Raw genomic sequence first — 17,013 nt, 5'->3', positions numbered from 1 at the left:
GAGTAGTATCTCGGGGAATCTGCACTCAGCCTCCTAAGCAGAGGACATGTTTTAGTATTTCTTGGGGGTGTTGGCTGCGGAGTCCCATACCCTTCTCTGCAAGGACCTTCTTACTGCTCATTGCAATTCTTTTCTGGAGGCCACTACTTGTAGCGATACTTGGACCGCCATAACTCAGCATTTAAAAAATAATTCCATAAGGCAAGAGACAAACTTCCAACTTCGTTTCATGCCTCATGGAATCATTTTCAGGGCAAACCAGAGTCCAGTAGGTGGTTTTCTTCTGGATGTTTGGCAGGACTCTCACAGGTGAAACCCTAAATGAATAGTCCATCCTGGCTTTTTCTTAGGGTTTCTTAAAATCTTATTGGCCATTTGTACTTTTCTTTTTATGAGGAAACCATGTTTCTAGGCTTCTGGGGGAAATCTGTCTTAATAAGAAATGACCTTCTCCCAGTGACCTCCTCCGAATGCCAGCAGGAGACCTGTGTGGTCGTAGTTGTACCTTCTTTAGTGTGGCTCATCAAGTTCCACTTCCTCCTATTCTGCCTCAGTATGTGAAGTGTTCTCAAGAGCACAAGTGTAGAGAAGCTGCCTTCTAGGTATTGGCTTCCTAGCCAACAGCTTCGTCTGTCTACCTGTGTTCTACCATGTAACACGTTGTCCCAACACTCAGTATATTACAGCAGCAGACATCATGGGACAGTTTCTGTGGATGGCGAACTGGAGGGCAGCTGAGCGTGATGGTTCCAGCACAGGGAGGACTCAGGAAGTTGCAGCCAGGATGTCGGCAGGTGCTGCAGTCAGCTGGGGCTGGAGGATTCACTTCCAAGCCCTCTCTCTGTGACTGTCAGCAGGATGCCCCTGGCCCCCATGGGCGTCTTTCGCTAGGGCAGCACAGGTGTCCTCATGGCATGGCACCTGGCTCCCTCCAGAGCGAGTGATGCCAGAGAGAGGGCAAGGAGGAAGCTGCAGTGCCTTTAATGACATAACCTCCAAAATCATCTACTGCCACTTTCTCCTTGCATTCCTTAGAAGCAGGCCACTAGGCCCAGCCTACACTCAAAACCAAAAACCAGACCCGTTGCCATCAATTCTGACTCACGGCAACCCTATAGAGAGAGTAAAACTGCCCCATAGGGTTTCCAGGGAGCAACTGGGGGATTCAAACTGCTGCCTTTTTGGTTAACAGCTAAGCTTTTAACCACTGTGCCACCAGGGCAACCTATACTCAAGAGGAGGGAAATTATACCCTAATTTTTTTCTTAGATGGAACAGTATCAAAGAATTTGGTATCAAAGATGGTATGTTGAGAGAGATGTTATCACTGAAAACAATTCTTGCTTCACCAAACGGATAGCAGGCAGGCTTTCTCTTTCCCCAAACCCACCTGTTGACTTGGAGAGGGATAGCAAGAAATAGAAGTTCCCAGGAGAAGTATAATATCAATACCCCTGCCTGATCACCAGCAGCCCAGGGAAGCTTATTTGCAAGTCCTAGGCTTAGTGTCTCTAAGACTCATTACCACGTTATCTGTTCTCTCCCTTGGCTAGACATTCACAAAGAAAGGGAATTGGATTCTTCCAGCTGAGCCACTAAAGCTGACTTAATTGGAATCAAGATTGTCAAGCAAAGGGAGCAGATGTGAATTAGACGTTAGGTTATTCAGGTAAAGAAAACAGATCGTATTCGTGATTAAACCGATGATGGTAAGAGGAAGCCAGGTCCCACCAGAATCTGTGCTTGGTACCTGGTCTCTCCAGCCACACCAGCTTAAATAGACTTGGGTTAGGAATCTTACCCAAGAAGCAACTTTTCAATAAAGTAGGGACCATCTGGCATTATAAATGTCTGCATGTGCTTGACTGCTCTTTTAAATCCTGTGTGCAGGTAAACTGTTGCCCACCTGGTCCTGGGCTTCCTGATGGAAATGTGTGATTAAAGAGAGCCCGTCTGGTCTTCACCTTCAAAAGAGAAACTTAAATGAGGCTTCTCAGTTCAGTAAATTCTCACCGACTGTCTGCTGTGTGTTTCTGACACCCATTCCCAACCATGTTTTAGACATCTTAAAGGTGCGAGTCTTAATTTGCATTTAGGCTGTGTGTCTCCCCAGCGTTTTCCTGTCTGCAGCCCCGCGTACTTTAGAGCGTACTTGCATAAGCGGCACTGCTGCTGAGGCAGCTTATGTAAGAGGTACTTCTTCTAGAGGTAAAAAACTCGTCTTTAAAGTACCTTCAAATTAATTTTGTTTTCCCTTCTTTTGAGGTGGAGTCAAAGTAAAACCAAATCGGTTGCCGTCGAGTCAGTTCGGACACACGCGACCCCATTGTTGTTGGAGTAGATCTGTGCTCCGTAGAATTTTCAGAGCATGATTTCTCAGGAGTAGATAGATCTCCAGACCTTTCTCCTGAGGTGCCTCTGGGTGAACTCAAAACCTCCAACCTTTTGGTTAGCAGCTGAGCGCGTTAACTGTTTGTACCGCCTTTTTTGCTTTCTGGGTTACTTGCTCTTTGGCACCCTCAGACCTTGTCTTCTCAGTTCAGACACTGCTGAAGTCCCACATTTCCATTAGAATGCATCCTGCTTCATATGTGGGTTTCAACCCAGAGTCCATTATTCAGCCAGTGTATATGCAGTGCCTGCTTTGAATCAACGCAGCTGGGGTATGGGGGTCAGCATGTTGGCAGCAGTATCCCAGAGACTGAATCTTTTTCCTTTCTCCCCGTTTGGGATACTTGCTGCTTGAAGCCAGGCCCCTTACTCCTTCACATTGCTCTTTGGAGAGGATGACCCACTGCCTTCTCCACCTGGTTCAGAACTTTCCCTTCTTGGCCTATTTTCTGGACTACGTGCATATGGGCAGCTATTTATTAATCTTGAAACCTAATCATTTACCCCCCTCCCCATGACACCTGGGAGGGGGTACTATTTGTTTTAAAGAAGCATTGTTTCTTTGGGAGGTCAATTTATATCTGGACTCTTAAGGGGCATAGTTCCCCCAGTTCTTTACCTCTGCTTTTAATAAAAGATGAAATCAAGATTTTGATGCAGTTGGTCACAGTTCTTTAGAATGCTTATATTCCAGGGGTGTTTCCTGTTTTAGTAATGGCTTTCCAGTTTAATGTTGGTGTTTCCTTGAGGCTAGCTCAGAATAGTTTCTTGCTGATGGTTGTAAAGATAATTGGTACACACTGATTTTTCCAATTAATCATCCACTTTTCCCACCTTCTGGAATTTAAATTTCTTTCTCTAGGCTGCTCCTGGAATTTGGTACCATTTCTCAAAGCATAGATTTAGGGAAGGTCTTTTGAGTCCCTGTGTAGATGGTCTGTGGTTTCCTCTTTGCTTAGCCTCTGCCCACAGGCCTGGCAGACTATACTGTATGTCACGTACGCCATGTGGAAATCTTACTGAGACAAAATCCCTAGGGACTTAAACTCCTGCTCTGCCACCTTTCTAAGGGTGGGAGGCTGGCAGAGATGCTGCAATGCTTGATAATCATTTGGCCACATGGAAGTTTCCAAGGGGAGCTCTTGGTGGTGCTTAAACTTAAAATTCCTGGGCACCCCAAGCTTAGAGGGTTCCAGGAATCTAGCACAGAATGTCCATTTTAGCCCCAGTGTACCCCCCACCCCCTTAATCTTCAAAGGAAAAGAAGTCCAAGCCTAGGCCGGGGTAATTTTTACTTGAAACCATGGGAGTGTATGTGGTGGGGGGGTGAACGTGAGTGTAGTGGTAATGGGCGAGTTGTGTGGGTGAGCCATCCTCCTGAGGTCGCGTCCATGTCACCCAGTACTGAGAGCCAGTGCCTTTCCTTCACCTAAATTGGGGCCCATCTCTTTCCTCTGCTACCCAGGGGTTAAACCTTAAAGAAGGTGTCTTGGAGAACCCAGAGGACATTCAAGTATTCAGGTGTCCATTTTGAGCATCTTTAAAATATTTTGTAAAGAAAATGCCCTTCCTCGTCTTGGTGCCACAAATGGCCCATGCCATCCATTCTGAATGGAAAGCGGAGACTGCCAGTACGTCCCTTGGTCTTCTCTGCATCTCCCCAGTGTGGTCATCCCTTCACCCCTCCCATCCACTTCACCGTTGTGGATGGATAGCAGACGGCATCGTGCAGTCCTTGAGGCAGTCCTGAGTGATTTCCTGATCAGTCTGTGTTTTAACTGTCCTTCAAAACCAGCAAGTTGTTTGGAAATTAAGAAAAAAGTTAAATTCTCACCAATGGTTGCTGTTACAGTTAAATCAATAAAGATCTTGAGTTCAAATTTGTGTTTTAATTAAGATTTTTTTTAGGTAAAATCCTACTGAGGGTTGTTTCACATTTTGGGAATTGACTGATGAGGGAGCTGGACTAAGGTAATTGGCCTTTGTTTCAGCTCTACTCAATACTTCCAGAGCACCTGCCTTGTCATTCTGATCTGTATGTGCAAGGAAATGATGTGACCCTTCTCAAGGAGCAAGAACCTGGTCCTGTGCTCAGGAGCTGGGAGGTGAGGTGTGCATGCTGCTGAATATGTGCACCAAGTCCTTTCTAGGTCCCAGCATTGAGGCCTCGGCGACGGCCTTTCCTTTTTTCTGAAGGGGGCTGCCTCCATCCCCCAGAGCACTTGTTAGACATCCACCACATCTTAGGTCTAAGAAGAAACGAGGCCATGCTGCATAAGCGTCAGATCCCTCCCTGTTGTTAATCCAGCAAGTCGCACGTGTTGGTGTAATGAGAATTTCGCCCTTTCATGTTTTGGATTTTGTGAACTGGTCCACAGAATAAAACGCCTTGAAGTGTTTTCTCAACAGGATAGTATAGAAGTTCAGGGCACAGCCTTTAGAGTCGGCCAGGCTTGAACTTGGGTTAGCTTGAACAGCTTATTTAATCTCTAAGCCTCAGTCTCCTCTGAAATGGCCTTAACCAAATCCAAAAACCCAGTGCTGTTGAGTCGATTGCCACTCATAGTGACCCTAAGGGTCACTGTTTTAGGTGGTTGGGAGGGCCAGGTAAGGTAAAGCACTTTAGCCCAATGCCTGGTACGTCAAGAGTAAAGGACTCCAGCACAGCCTAGTCGGCATGAGCAACCAGAGGTCATTGAGTTGGGTCTTTTCCCCAGTCTGGGACTGGAGCAGGCTAGAGGTCCCTAGTTATGGAACCTCTAGGACTCCAGTCTACAGAATCTCTTAAAGGGAAGGTGGGGCCAGAATAGTTTTGAAAGCACTTTCGTAATCCTTTACTCTGTCCCAAAGATAATTTAAGGTAGAGGGATAAGGATTTTATTCCTAATAAAATTAAAGACTTTTCAAAGTGGAGATAACCCTTGGCTATGGTGCTCTTTGAAGGTCATGGCCACTTGTGTACCCTGTTTCTGCCTCTCTCCTCTTAATGTTATCTTTCCTTTTCTCCACTCTGACCTACTGCCTGGCCCACCCACTTCCAGCCAAGGAGAGGAATGCATTCAATTTTTCCCACTCAACTACTGACTTGGCACTGTTCAAGGGACAGCAGACCTCTGCCTTGAGACCAAGTTAAAATAGCTGTTAAAGACCCTTCCTGGCCTCAGGTTAGAGCAGGACACAGTTCTAGAGGCAGCATTTTCTCTGATTTACAAAGCCTTCAGCCAGCACATGTGTCCAGAGCCATGGAACTGTGCTGCTAGGCTCAGGTAGGTAGGCGTTGCCCCAAACCCCTCTGGCCAGGCAGCAGAGTGGCAGTGCTGCTGGCACACCAAATGTGGAGCTTTCAGCGAGGGTCAGGAGGATGTCATCTATAGAGTTTAATTACTTTGCGCCTGCATCTTCTGCTTTGTTTGAGGCAATGCCTTGTCATCAGGGAGTGTTGGGAGTCAATAGAGCTGCTGCTAACTCTAAACACTCCCACAAACGGTAGCCACAAATAGCTTGACCTTTAGCTTTCCTGGCCCCAGCCATATAAAAAATGTTGGGGCACCACTTAGTAAAGAAGATGCTCTGAAGGTGCTGGGATGGGGTTTTCACTGCCAAGAACTTCAGTTCAATGGGTTCAAATCTTTGTTTCCAAAGGCTAAGGCTTTGACCCAAAGCAGAGAGCAAAAACCTCTCCATGCTATTAGGAACAGTGCCTGTGGGACTTGAAAGACTGAGTTCAGCTCTTGGCTCTGCCACTTCCAGCAGTGTGGTCAGTCCACTCGGCTCTCCTTTTGGAAAGAGGATCCAACCAGCTGACCTCACAAGGCTGCCCTGGTTCTACTGTTCTCTAAGGAGAGTCAGATGTAGGAACCTATTGTGATTCTGGTTTGTGGTCAAGGCAGACCCTGGGCAGGTCTAACTTCTAGTCCGGGAAATGAGCAGCTGAATCAGCTTTGTTGCTGAATCACGGAATCGAGGCTGCTCAAGCCCAGGCCTGGCTAGCAAATCTAACCCCTGCCTGGGCCAGGATTACCACCTTGACTCAGCCAAGGCTGTAGTTGAGTCATGTCTAAACTCAGCAGGGGTTACCACACAACTGGCATCATTTTCCTAGGCTCAAACACAAGTGGATGAGGTTCCTGGGAAAGCAGCGTGGTGTGGGGGGGGTACATTTATTGTGGACTCGTTCCCAACCCCCACCCCCACCCCCCCCCCGAAAAAACCCTAGCCCCTACCTTGGCAATGCTCACTGAGTTCATCAATAAGAACAGAATTGCTACCTTTGGGGTCCTTCCATCCAGGAGATGAACTCTTAACGCTCAGGTCATGGGTGGTAGGCAGAGCTTCCTACAAGAAAGCTCAAGTCTCTTTTTGTTGTCCTCCTAAGTGGAACCTGGAATTAAGCCCATTTTAGAACCCTGAGCAACAAAAGATAACCAAAACCAAATCAGTTGCCATTGAGTCATTTCCAACTCATGATGACCCCATGTGTGTCAACAGAACTGTGTCCCATAGGGTTTTCAATGGCTGTGACTTTTCAGAAGTAATCTGCAGGCGTTTCTTCTGAGGTACCTCTGTGTGAATCTGAACTGCCTACCTTTTGGTTAGTAGCCAAGCACTTTAACCATGGACACCCAAGAAGGGCTGATGAAGATTAGGTAAAGGGGATATGGCTGGAGCTGGACTTAGCAGGCTTTAGAAGCCTTAGAGGCAGGCCGATGGGGATAGGTCCAGTAGACAGCCCTGGCTTCAATCTCTTGGCTCTTCTGAGCCCACCAGCAGACATTTCACAGGTATACCATAGGATCCCTCCTTTAACAGGAAGAAGCTGAGCAGTAAATCGCTTACCTGACGTCATAGTTTCTCAGTGGCTGAGCTGCAACCATCACCCAAGTCTTTCCTGGCACCCAGGGCAGGGCCTTCACCCCTGCTGGACAGAAAGCTTGGGGCCTCATTAACAGCACACACTGAGAGACTGGGGGAAAATATCACTGACTTTAATAAAGACTCAGGTTGGGTCTGCCCAAGCCAACTGACTAGGGAACGCCTGAAAGGCTTCAGTTTCTACTGTCCAACACGACCAGTTCTCTTGGATGAGTTCCTGCTTCTCCTTTCAAAGGCACCAGCTGGCTTAGGAGAACTCTACAATGGCTTTATTGTTTGTGCAACTCATGAGCAGAGACCCACTTGAGGGAGCCTCTGGACAAGGCAAACAGGCTGCCACTGGACAGCCAGAAAGACATGGAGGCTCCCCCAACCCAGCCTGGGTCAGCGAGAGCAGACAGACTCGATACTTAAGAGCGATAATCTTTTTTTTTTGGGGAGGGGGGAAGGGGGTGTCAACTTGGGAGTATATAAAAGCTGTAGACCTTGTCCCATACCTCAAAAAAAAAATTATATGTGCCTCACCTTTTACACACAACTTCAGGGAGACCAAAAAAAAAAAAAAAAAAAAATCAGTAAAGAGCTCTTGTACTAGTGCTTTCACTCGCCACTGTCTTCAGTAAAGAGAAAACCCAGCAACCCCCTCACTAGCTTCCTCTTCTCTTCCTGACAGCAGCCTCTGTCTGTAGCCAGACTCCACTGAAGAGAGACTTATGAGGAAATTCTTGTGGGATTTGCTTCACGAATCCCTCCATTTACAAAGTGGGCAGCCCTTCCTCTTCAGTTCTAGTGAACAGAGCAAAATTTTTGCCCTCTTTGTTTCTCCTCATTGGATTAGATGGTAATCGTGTCATCTAGGAGTTTCCCAACCTTCCGGGGTACAGGTGAATCCAGCATCCCTTCAGGATCTCTTCAAAGGCACCCACATTCTTCCACTATCATGTCTTTATGATGGTCTAGAAGGACTCTGCCATTTTCCACATAGAGCATACTCAATGGCTTGGTCTTCACGGGGGCACAGCAGGTAGAAGGGACTCGGTGGGGCTGGTAATGTTTCAGCAGACTCTGTAAAAGGGAGGAGAGGAGGGTCAACTCACACTCCAACGGTAAAGAGTAAAAGAGAAAATCAGTGTCTGGATGCAAAAACAGAAGACAACTGTTTGTAAAGGAATCAGCACACTAATACATCATCAACTTTAGTTGCTTTGCTTTTAAACAGACTTCAGAAAAATTCAAAAAGTTAACTTGTGTCTGGGTAGAGCCATACCTAACTCATATGTTCTCCTATTTTGTAGTCTAGAGTGAATACCAATTTTCAAACCATTCCCAGAAACTCCCTGGTTTAGTTCCAGAAATATGAAACCACATAGGGAGTTAGGAAGAAATTCTTGTGGGATTTGCTCTGTTGCCCAGAGAAGGGCAAATGAAGTCAGTAGGAGAAAAGTAACAACCCCCTTGGCATTCTGGACCTGGGCCATGTCCCTGAGGTTTAGCAAAGTCTCTCTAGGTCAGTGTCAGAGCTGGCGATTGGAATTATCTAGATTTCTATGGTTCCGTTTAATCATTCTGCAAGTGGGTTGGTGAAGTGAGTTGAGGCTCAGAAGCCCTTTGCCCAGGACAGGACCTCTGAGGACCCTGACCCCCACCTGTACTTCCCTTGCGTGAGCTCAGCTCACATGGGCATGTTCCCCAGACTCTCCGAACCCAGCCTGCGGCTTGGCACAGAGGATGTACTGCAGGTTCAAGAGATGCTCATCCCAGGCTTCAGAGATTAAAATAAATAAAAACATTTGGTCCCATATGACCTTTGAGGGAAGATCAAAATCACTTGTAACATCAGGGCCACCATGAGGCACTCTATTCTTCTACCTCATTCTCCTTCCTAACTCATCCATCCTTGCGTTCCTCTCCTTCCACCATCTCCTAGACCTTAGGCTGGTCCTATGAAATGGGTGGCTAACTCCTGTTTTAGGCAGCAAAAGTACAGGGGCTAGACCAGTATTATCCCAACCATGGTGCCATAAATGTGGCCACCATTTCAAGAGACTCCTAGAAAAGATAACAACCTCAAACATGACTACTACCCGGCAGCCATTATACATGCTTTATGCGCACCACCACATTTAACTCTACGACACCCCTATGAAATATGGCATGGCCATCTCCATTTTACAGGTGGGGAAACCGAGGCTTAGAAAAGTGAGCGACTTACTATCACAGAGCTAGTAAGTAGGAATCAAACCCAGGCCTGCTTCTCCCCAGATCTCAGATTCTGAACTTCCTTTCCTAGCGTGTTAGGGCCAAGGAAGACTGCGACCCTCTAGTTCAGCCCCCTACTTTTACAAAAGGAAAAGGCTCAGGGAAGCAGTGTGCTCAAGGCTACATGACGAGACAGGACTATAGGCTCTATGAGAATGTTGTGATTGGTCATCTCCATATCCCTAGTACCAACCCAGGACTGGCAAATTGTAGATGCTCAGATAACTATGAAAGAACACAGTGATTTAATACCAAAGCTGAGGTTGCATTCCACCTGATCCAGCAGTATGGCCACTTCTTGCCCCCTGCCCCCACAGCTTACTGCCTCCCCCACCCCCATGCCTTGGCATCACACCTGGATGTATGCATGGTTGGTCGGATGAAACTCCTCCCCGACAGGGTTGGGACACTCGCCCTCGCAGCGATAGGCATTGTACTGCTTGGGGTAGATGATCCAGGAGCCCCATCCGATCTGGTTGAAGTCCACCTGGAACTTGACCTTTCTACACAGTTGGCTTCCATCTGGCAAGCGGTGTCGACGGTGCCGCCTGCTTCTCTCCTGGGACAGCTGTCCCTCCTGCGCCCGCCAGGAGCTCTCAGCCTCCCACAGCAACGTGGAGCCACCGAGCCGCCTCTGCTCCTGGGAGAGGTTGGAGTAGAGCATGAGCAGAACGTCGGTGATGGGGGGTCTCGGTGACCGCTGCCAACACTCCCCAGCCTGCCTGGCCATCTGCTCCTGCAGCTCCCTGGGGTGCTTCAGCCACTTGGAGAGTGGCCTGGTCACCTCCAGGACCATGCTGCCCGAGGAGAAGGTGACGTGGGATGGAGTGACAGAGAATAGGTCCATCCGAAGACGCTCCTGGCAGCTGGTTGGGTCCTGTTCCATATCCAGCTTTGGCTGGTGGAAAATCTCAATGGAGAGCGGGGCCTCGGAGGGAAGGTTCACAGGGCTGGACAGCTGCAGCCGAAGCTCAGCCCACTCCAGATCCTCTTCTTGGCTCAGGAAGGAGAAGTCAAAAGCAAAGGTCCATTTCTGCCCCTCCACCTCCACATCTAGGTGGGAGAAAGCCAGGAAAGAAGGTGAATGGGGGATGAGGAGTGGCTCTCCCAGCCTCGAAAATCATAGTTCACGCTCAAGCCCTGACAGTATTATTCCTCATGCCAGTCTTACAAGTTGTAATGTTATTGAGTCCATTTTAGAGATGAGGAAGCTGAGGCTCAGAGAGGTTAAATTACCTACCCAAGGTATCATCCTTGGGAGTTTTTTGGGAATAGTACGTATTCATGGATTTTCAGGTCATGTAAAAGTGACATTTAAATTTTTTTCAAACCCGGTTTCCTCCTCTTTGCAATGGGCATGGTAATGCCCTACCCATCTCTGCATTAACATGAGGACCAAGGGAAATAAAGACGTTTGAAGGTTTATTGCTAAATAAAACCCAGTTGCCATCAAGACTCCCAAACCTGGATTTACATAACTCCAAAGCCCAAACTCCAAATCACTATTGTGCCACTCCCCCTCAAAGATAGTCTGCTGCCAGAGACTGGTAAAAATGTGAAGATTTCCATCTCACCCTCTCCACTCTCCCCTCACACATGTGGTCTAAGGTCAGCCCTGAGCCCTCTAACCTAAACACTAGTCTTCCACGTACCCTGTGGAGCAAGTTACCTTCGCCAGACTGTTTTCTCATAAGAAAGCGTGGCCTAGTTTCACAGGCATATTGAAGTAGATACTCGTATTGTGGAAAGGCTCGGGCTTTCAGAGAAGCATGGACGATAGATGTCAAAGACAGCCATGCTCTCCCTCACAAGTTTACAAGGCAGGCAGAAACTTAAGGAATGTTCTGGCAACCTTACAGATAGGTTTCTAAGGCATGCTAGGCAGGATTCTGCACAGACCTGTTTTCCACCCAGTGGTCTTCCCTGTGTTTCCACGTGGCGCCCACCCCTTCCTGCCCAGGTCGTTCATACACACCTAACAGCTATCTAGGGCTGGCACCCAGCAATCACATAAACCCCCCCCCCCCCCGCCCCACTTACCCAAGAATGCCAAACCCAAGCTTGATGAAAAGGGGTGGGAAAGCACATTCCATTTATTTTACTTTTGGACTAATTTGGTCTGATGTTTGGGAACAGCACACATTCATAGATTTTCAGGTCACGTAAAAGTGACATTTAAACTTTTTCAAACCCAGTTTCCTCTTCTTTGCAATGGGCATGGTAATGCCCTACCCATCTCTGCATTATCACCAGGACCAAGGGAAATAAGGAAGTTTGAAGGTTTATTGCTAAATAAAACCCAGTTGCCATCGACTAGACTCCCAATCACGGCAACTCCATGTGTGTCTGAGCGGAATTGCGCTCCGCAGGGTTTTCAAGGTTGAGCTTGTTAACCGTTTGCACCACCCAGGGATTCTTGCTAAATAAAAGTCAGGGGGTTTTCTTCAGAAATGAAAAGAGAGTCTGGGACCCTTTTTTGAAAGATCCTGGAGATAGTGGTGATCTCCAATTCAGGTCCACTCTGGGCAGACTGCATAGCATTTTTTTTCTTGTCTCACAGAGCATCTTTTGCTGGAAAATCCAGCCTGTATTATAAGGGTACAACTCCCAGCTTCAGCTCCCTGGCAGCTAGCTCCTCCCAGTCCAATCCAGCTGTCCTTTTCACTTAATTTCCACTTCTCTCCTTGTTAGCAACTCCAGGGGGAATAACCGCCCCTGACTAGCAGCTCTTCCCAGAGGTGTGGGAGAGGAGGTGGCATTACCCATTACCCATTGGAGTACCACCTGGCCACCGGGGATTACGTAGGTCATTAGGTGCTACTAAAGGTGGGACATGTAGCAAGTCCTGGCCACATGACCCAGGAGGCCTGGGGGCAGTGATTTTAAAAATATTTTATCTCAAGTATCTGCAAATGGCCGTTTAGAGGCAGGCACTCCAGATCAAGGGGACCTAGAGTCTCATGGTGATGGTACAAGTTCTGGCTCTGCCAGTTGCTAGCTGTTTGACATTGGGCCTCAGTTTCCATGCCTGTAAAAGGGACAGGGAAACAGCATCTATCTCTCAGGGCCACTGTGAGGACTAAGTGAGATGTTGTTAGCTGCCTCGACTCAAGAGTGAACCCATCCATGCACAAGGGACAAAATGCTGCCAGGTCCTGCTGTCTTAAGTTTGGAAGTTCTGCTGAAGCCTGCTGAGCTCCCTAGCTGGGCATGAAGGCGCACGGGCTAGGAATCGAACCTGCGTGGAAGGTGACAATTCTACCACTGAACCACGACTGCCTCACATTAACAGATAAGGGAGGCAAGTAAAGAGCTTCGCCAACACAACAACCAAAGTTTAATAAAAGCTGGCTGTCACCAACACCTCCTCATCACTCCCCACCTTCAGAAGTTAGAAGTGAAGGTGCCGGGCCAGGCAGTGGTGGGCCTGGGCAGGGGAGTGAAGTCCTCTGTAACCCGGATGGGCAGTGTGCCTGGAGGGGCAGGACAAAAACTGCTCCTTCCAGCTGGAAGAGTCCATGATTCCATGACCTGGCTCCTTCTCCCCTGCTGTGGGCTCCCTGGGACACATGGCTGGCAGGTTCTCCTAGATCTAGCTGTGGTTCCTCTTAGGAGTAAAACCCGTTGCTCTTGAGTCAATGCCAAATCCTGGCGACCTCACGTGTTACCCGGTAGAACTGAGCTCCATGGGGCTTTCTTGGCTATAAACTTTATGGAAGCAGATTGCCAGGCCTTTCCTTTGCAGTGCTGCTGGGTGGGTTTGAACTACCAAGCTTCTGGTTAGTAGCTGAGAGCAAACCGTTCACACCACCCATGGGCCCATTTTAGGAGTATGGGTTCCTAATCTTTTGGGGGTCACCAATGCCTGATACAAGCTAAGAATGCTCTCCCCCCCCCGCAAAAAAATGGATCCACCCACTTGTACAACAAATGTGATTTGGGGGGTAAAAGGAAGGGATTCATGGACACCCTGAAAGCCATCTATGCATTGAAGCAAATTTGAGGACACAGGACACAGGGATACCTTGACCCACCTCCCAATTCAGAAGAAGGAAGTTCTCCGGCTCATGTGCTTGGGTTTTCTTCCCCTCACCTGACACCTCCTCTCCTTATCAGGGCAGTGAGGCTGAGGAAGAATTAGGGGCTATGGAAGAGGGTGGGGGTATGACCCTGAGCACCCACCCTACGTTATTATAAAGTGTCGGAGTAATTCCCATTAACTGCTTCCCTGGTGCCAAGTGTTCTACAAGCATTGTCTCCTTAAACCCCCCCCCCCCCGTGTTATCACCATTTGCAGAGGAAGTCGGTTTCCTCAGGTGCCCAAGGTGAAGGGTAAATTAACTAGTTAAACAATGACAGATGGAAATGAAAACTCAATGCTGTTTTGATTCCAAGACCCATTTCACCCTGCGGTGGTGCAGCTTACAAATAAACCCAGTGTAGGACACTCCAGACAGGCTCTGCTCGCTGCCCTTCATAAATGAAGCCGAAAGGAAAGAGGAAGCCAGAAAAGCTAAGGGTTTGAAAAACCAGAACCCAGTTTTCCAGACTCAGGGTCTGTCGAATCACTGCACAAACCTAAACGAATTTTCCGGGAGGAGGAAGTGAACTGGAAAAGCTACACGCCCCGCCCCCCCCCCCCCCCCCACTTGCCCCATGCCACCTCCGGCTGCTTTCTGGTGGAAAGGCCAGAGCCCACCACCTACTTTCTCTTTGCCCCGCCTCCAGGGTGTCCCCCGCCTGGGCTGGTCCCCAGATGACCCTTCTGGAGAGGGTCACCAGCAGTCCGACCCCAGACGCGGAGGGCAGGGGAGGTAGGAGTCCCCGCCCCCAGGCCACGAGGGGCGGCCGGCGATCAGATTAACGGATGTGGATTGCGCACGACCCGGGGGAGGGCCGTCTGGCCCCCGGAGGCAGGGGAGGCGCGGGCGGCAGGGGTTGCCTGGGTGGCGGGATGTGGATTGCACAAGGAAAGGGGGCCCTGGGGCAGGACTCCCTCTCCTCAGCACCCACACGCATGCCCGCGCCGGGTGCCCAGAACCCACCTGCACGCCCGTGCCGGATGTCCAGAACGGGCTGACCTAGGCCCTGATGCACACGCGCGCGCACTCTCTCTCTCTCTCCAATCTAGGCCCCGAACCTGGTGTCATTGTCACCCGGGACGTGGACACGTCCCCAACCCGGGCTCGAGAACCCAAGGTTGCCTCAGTTCTCAACTTCGGGCGGGCCCCCCATCCCTAATTCCGGATCCCTTACTCTCTAATCCCTGATGTTACAGGCCTGAACTTGGGTTTCAAAGCACGCCTGCAGCCAGAGATACTCCTAACGTGTCCCAGAACACACTCACCCTCATCAAAAAATACATATAGAGAGCGAGAGAGCACACTGGTGGCGCAGTGGTTAAGAGCTACGGCTGTTAACGTCGGCAGTTCGAATTCACCAGCTGCTCCTTGGAAACTCTTTGGGGCAGTTCTACTGTCCTGTAGGGTCGCTATGAGTCGGAATCGACTCGACGGCAACGGGTTAGGCTTTATATACATATAAAAAAAAAAAAAATCAAACCCGTTGCTGTCGAGTCGAACTCGAGTAGAACTGCCCCATAGGAGCGCCTGGTGGATTCGAACGGCCGACATTTTGGATAACAGCCGTAGCTCTTAACCACTACGCCACCACGGTATGTGTGTATGTATATACATATACATACGCACACACAATAAACATAATACGACCGACTTGGGCCTAAGCGTTTTATGTACTTTGCCGTCTAGCCTTCTCAACAGTTTTATAAGGGAGGAACTATTACCCCTATTCTACAGATGCGGAAACTGAGGCACTGGGAGGTTTTAAGTAAGGTAAATAAGATCGCAGATAAGAATGACACAATCTGGCTCTCACCCTAAAGCACTGCGCTCTACCCACCCCGAACCTAGACCCAGGACGCCAGAATCCGCTCCCTACCTCGGCCATGGATCCCCTCCATCCACCAATGCTGCACCCCGAACCAACGCAGACGCCGAAACACCCTGTCCCTGGACGCGCCCTACCAGCGCAATTGGACCCTTGGACGGCCGGGGCCCCACCACGGAGCTCAGACGCCACCCGCTCCGGCGCAATTCCGGAATCCGCAGTAGGGCCGTAGCCAGAGGACCTTCGGAATCCGGAGTCCAGCCGTAGCGGGAGGGCCCCGCCGTGCCCGACCCAGGGCGTCCCGGGCCGTCGGGGCTGGAGTGGCGCAGCCTACCTTGCGCCTGCAGGCTGCGGATGATGTCGGCCCGGAGCAGCGGGTCGCGGTAAAGCCTCAGCATATACGCCAGAGGGGACGGCGACGAGGGCTGCCCCAGCGTACGCAATGGCAGAGTGGCCCCCGTCTCGGCGCCCGCCTGGAGCAGAGCCCCCCAGGCGTGCAGGAGGAGCAACAGCAGGCAGTGGGCGTGCATGGTGGGCTGGCCGGACCTGGGAGCTGCGCCTCCGCCCCTTATATCCAGGCCTCCGTAGCCGCCCCGCCCCCGTCCTGCCTCCCTCCCTGGAAGCTTTAAGATGGCAGGCCCCCCCCCCCACGCTCCATGGGGGGCGGTGGAAAGGGCCCCCCTGCTGGAGGCGGTGAGACCTGAGCCTGGTGGCGAGGATGCGAACTGGGGGAGGCGTTAGGTCCTAGGGCCGGTTCTGGGGCTCCTGGTGTGCCCGGCGTGGGCACCAGAGCACCCTGGAACCCTGCTACTTTAGGGACTAGAGACCTTGTTCTGAGACAGAGCAGACTTTTCCCTGGCAAACTCGCAGGTCAAAATTGTGGCTTCCCTACCTCCGTCTCACCTGGAACCCCTGGCCCTTCCTCCATACGGGTTCCTCATCAGGAGCAGGTAGGGGATGTGGGGGATGCGTTGCCCAGCCTGGCTGTACAGCGCCCCACATTGTCCAGACAGCCTCTGGAGCACCCCTGGCCTTACCTGTCTGGAGAGTCAGCCTTTGGAAAGGCTGGGTCCTGGGAGGATGCTGGACAAAGAAGGTGAGCTCCAGGTGAAGGCCCATGCTCCACGCTGGGGACATAATACCCATTGCCATCTAGTCGATTCCAAGGAGGGTCTGTGGATTCAAACTGCCGACCTTTTGGTTAGCAGCCATAGCACTTAACTACTATGCTACCAGGGTTTCCCAGGACATAGTAACATGCTTTCAATACTGAAGTGCTTCCCCAGGGAAGATGGGGCAGGAGTACCCAGGACTGTCTTTGCCATCTGAAAAGGGAAGTGTTGGCAGAAGCTGGAGCACAGCTGACAGGGTAATGCTGGCCCCTAGGTGTGAAAGTCTCCCTGAGGTCAGGCTCTCCCCTTCTTGGGGACACATCGTCCCCAGGGATCTCAGGGAAAAAGCTGTTGTCCATGTTCTGCAACCCCTGCCCACCATGGCAGGACCACGGGAGACCTGGGCCCCGGTTTCCTTATCTGCAGAATAGTGACAATAGCGAGCCTTGCCCACCTCCCTTCCAGGTGCAAA

General features: G+C 50.1%; 1 protein-coding gene across 1 annotated transcript; it reads right to left on the bottom strand.

Annotated features, from left to right (window-relative positions):
• Positions 1-8,175: 8,175 nt before the first annotated feature.
• Positions 8,176-15,959, bottom strand: NODAL (nodal growth differentiation factor). The gene is made up of 3 exons (XM_049855820.1): positions 15,764-15,959; positions 9,878-10,575; positions 8,176-8,328 (listed from the first exon to the last, which is right to left on the bottom strand). Exons 1-3 carry the CDS (start codon positions 15,957-15,959, stop codon positions 8,176-8,178), a joined length of 1,047 nt encoding a protein of 348 aa, XP_049711777.1.
• Positions 15,960-17,013: the final 1,054 nt, after the last annotated feature.

The sequence above is a fragment of the Elephas maximus genome, chromosome 16 (genome assembly GCF_024166365.1).
Source record: "Elephas maximus indicus isolate mEleMax1 chromosome 16, mEleMax1 primary haplotype, whole genome shotgun sequence".
NCBI lineage: Eukaryota > Metazoa > Chordata > Mammalia > Proboscidea > Elephantidae > Elephas > Elephas maximus.
This window is presented reverse-complemented; position numbering and strand designations above follow the sequence as displayed.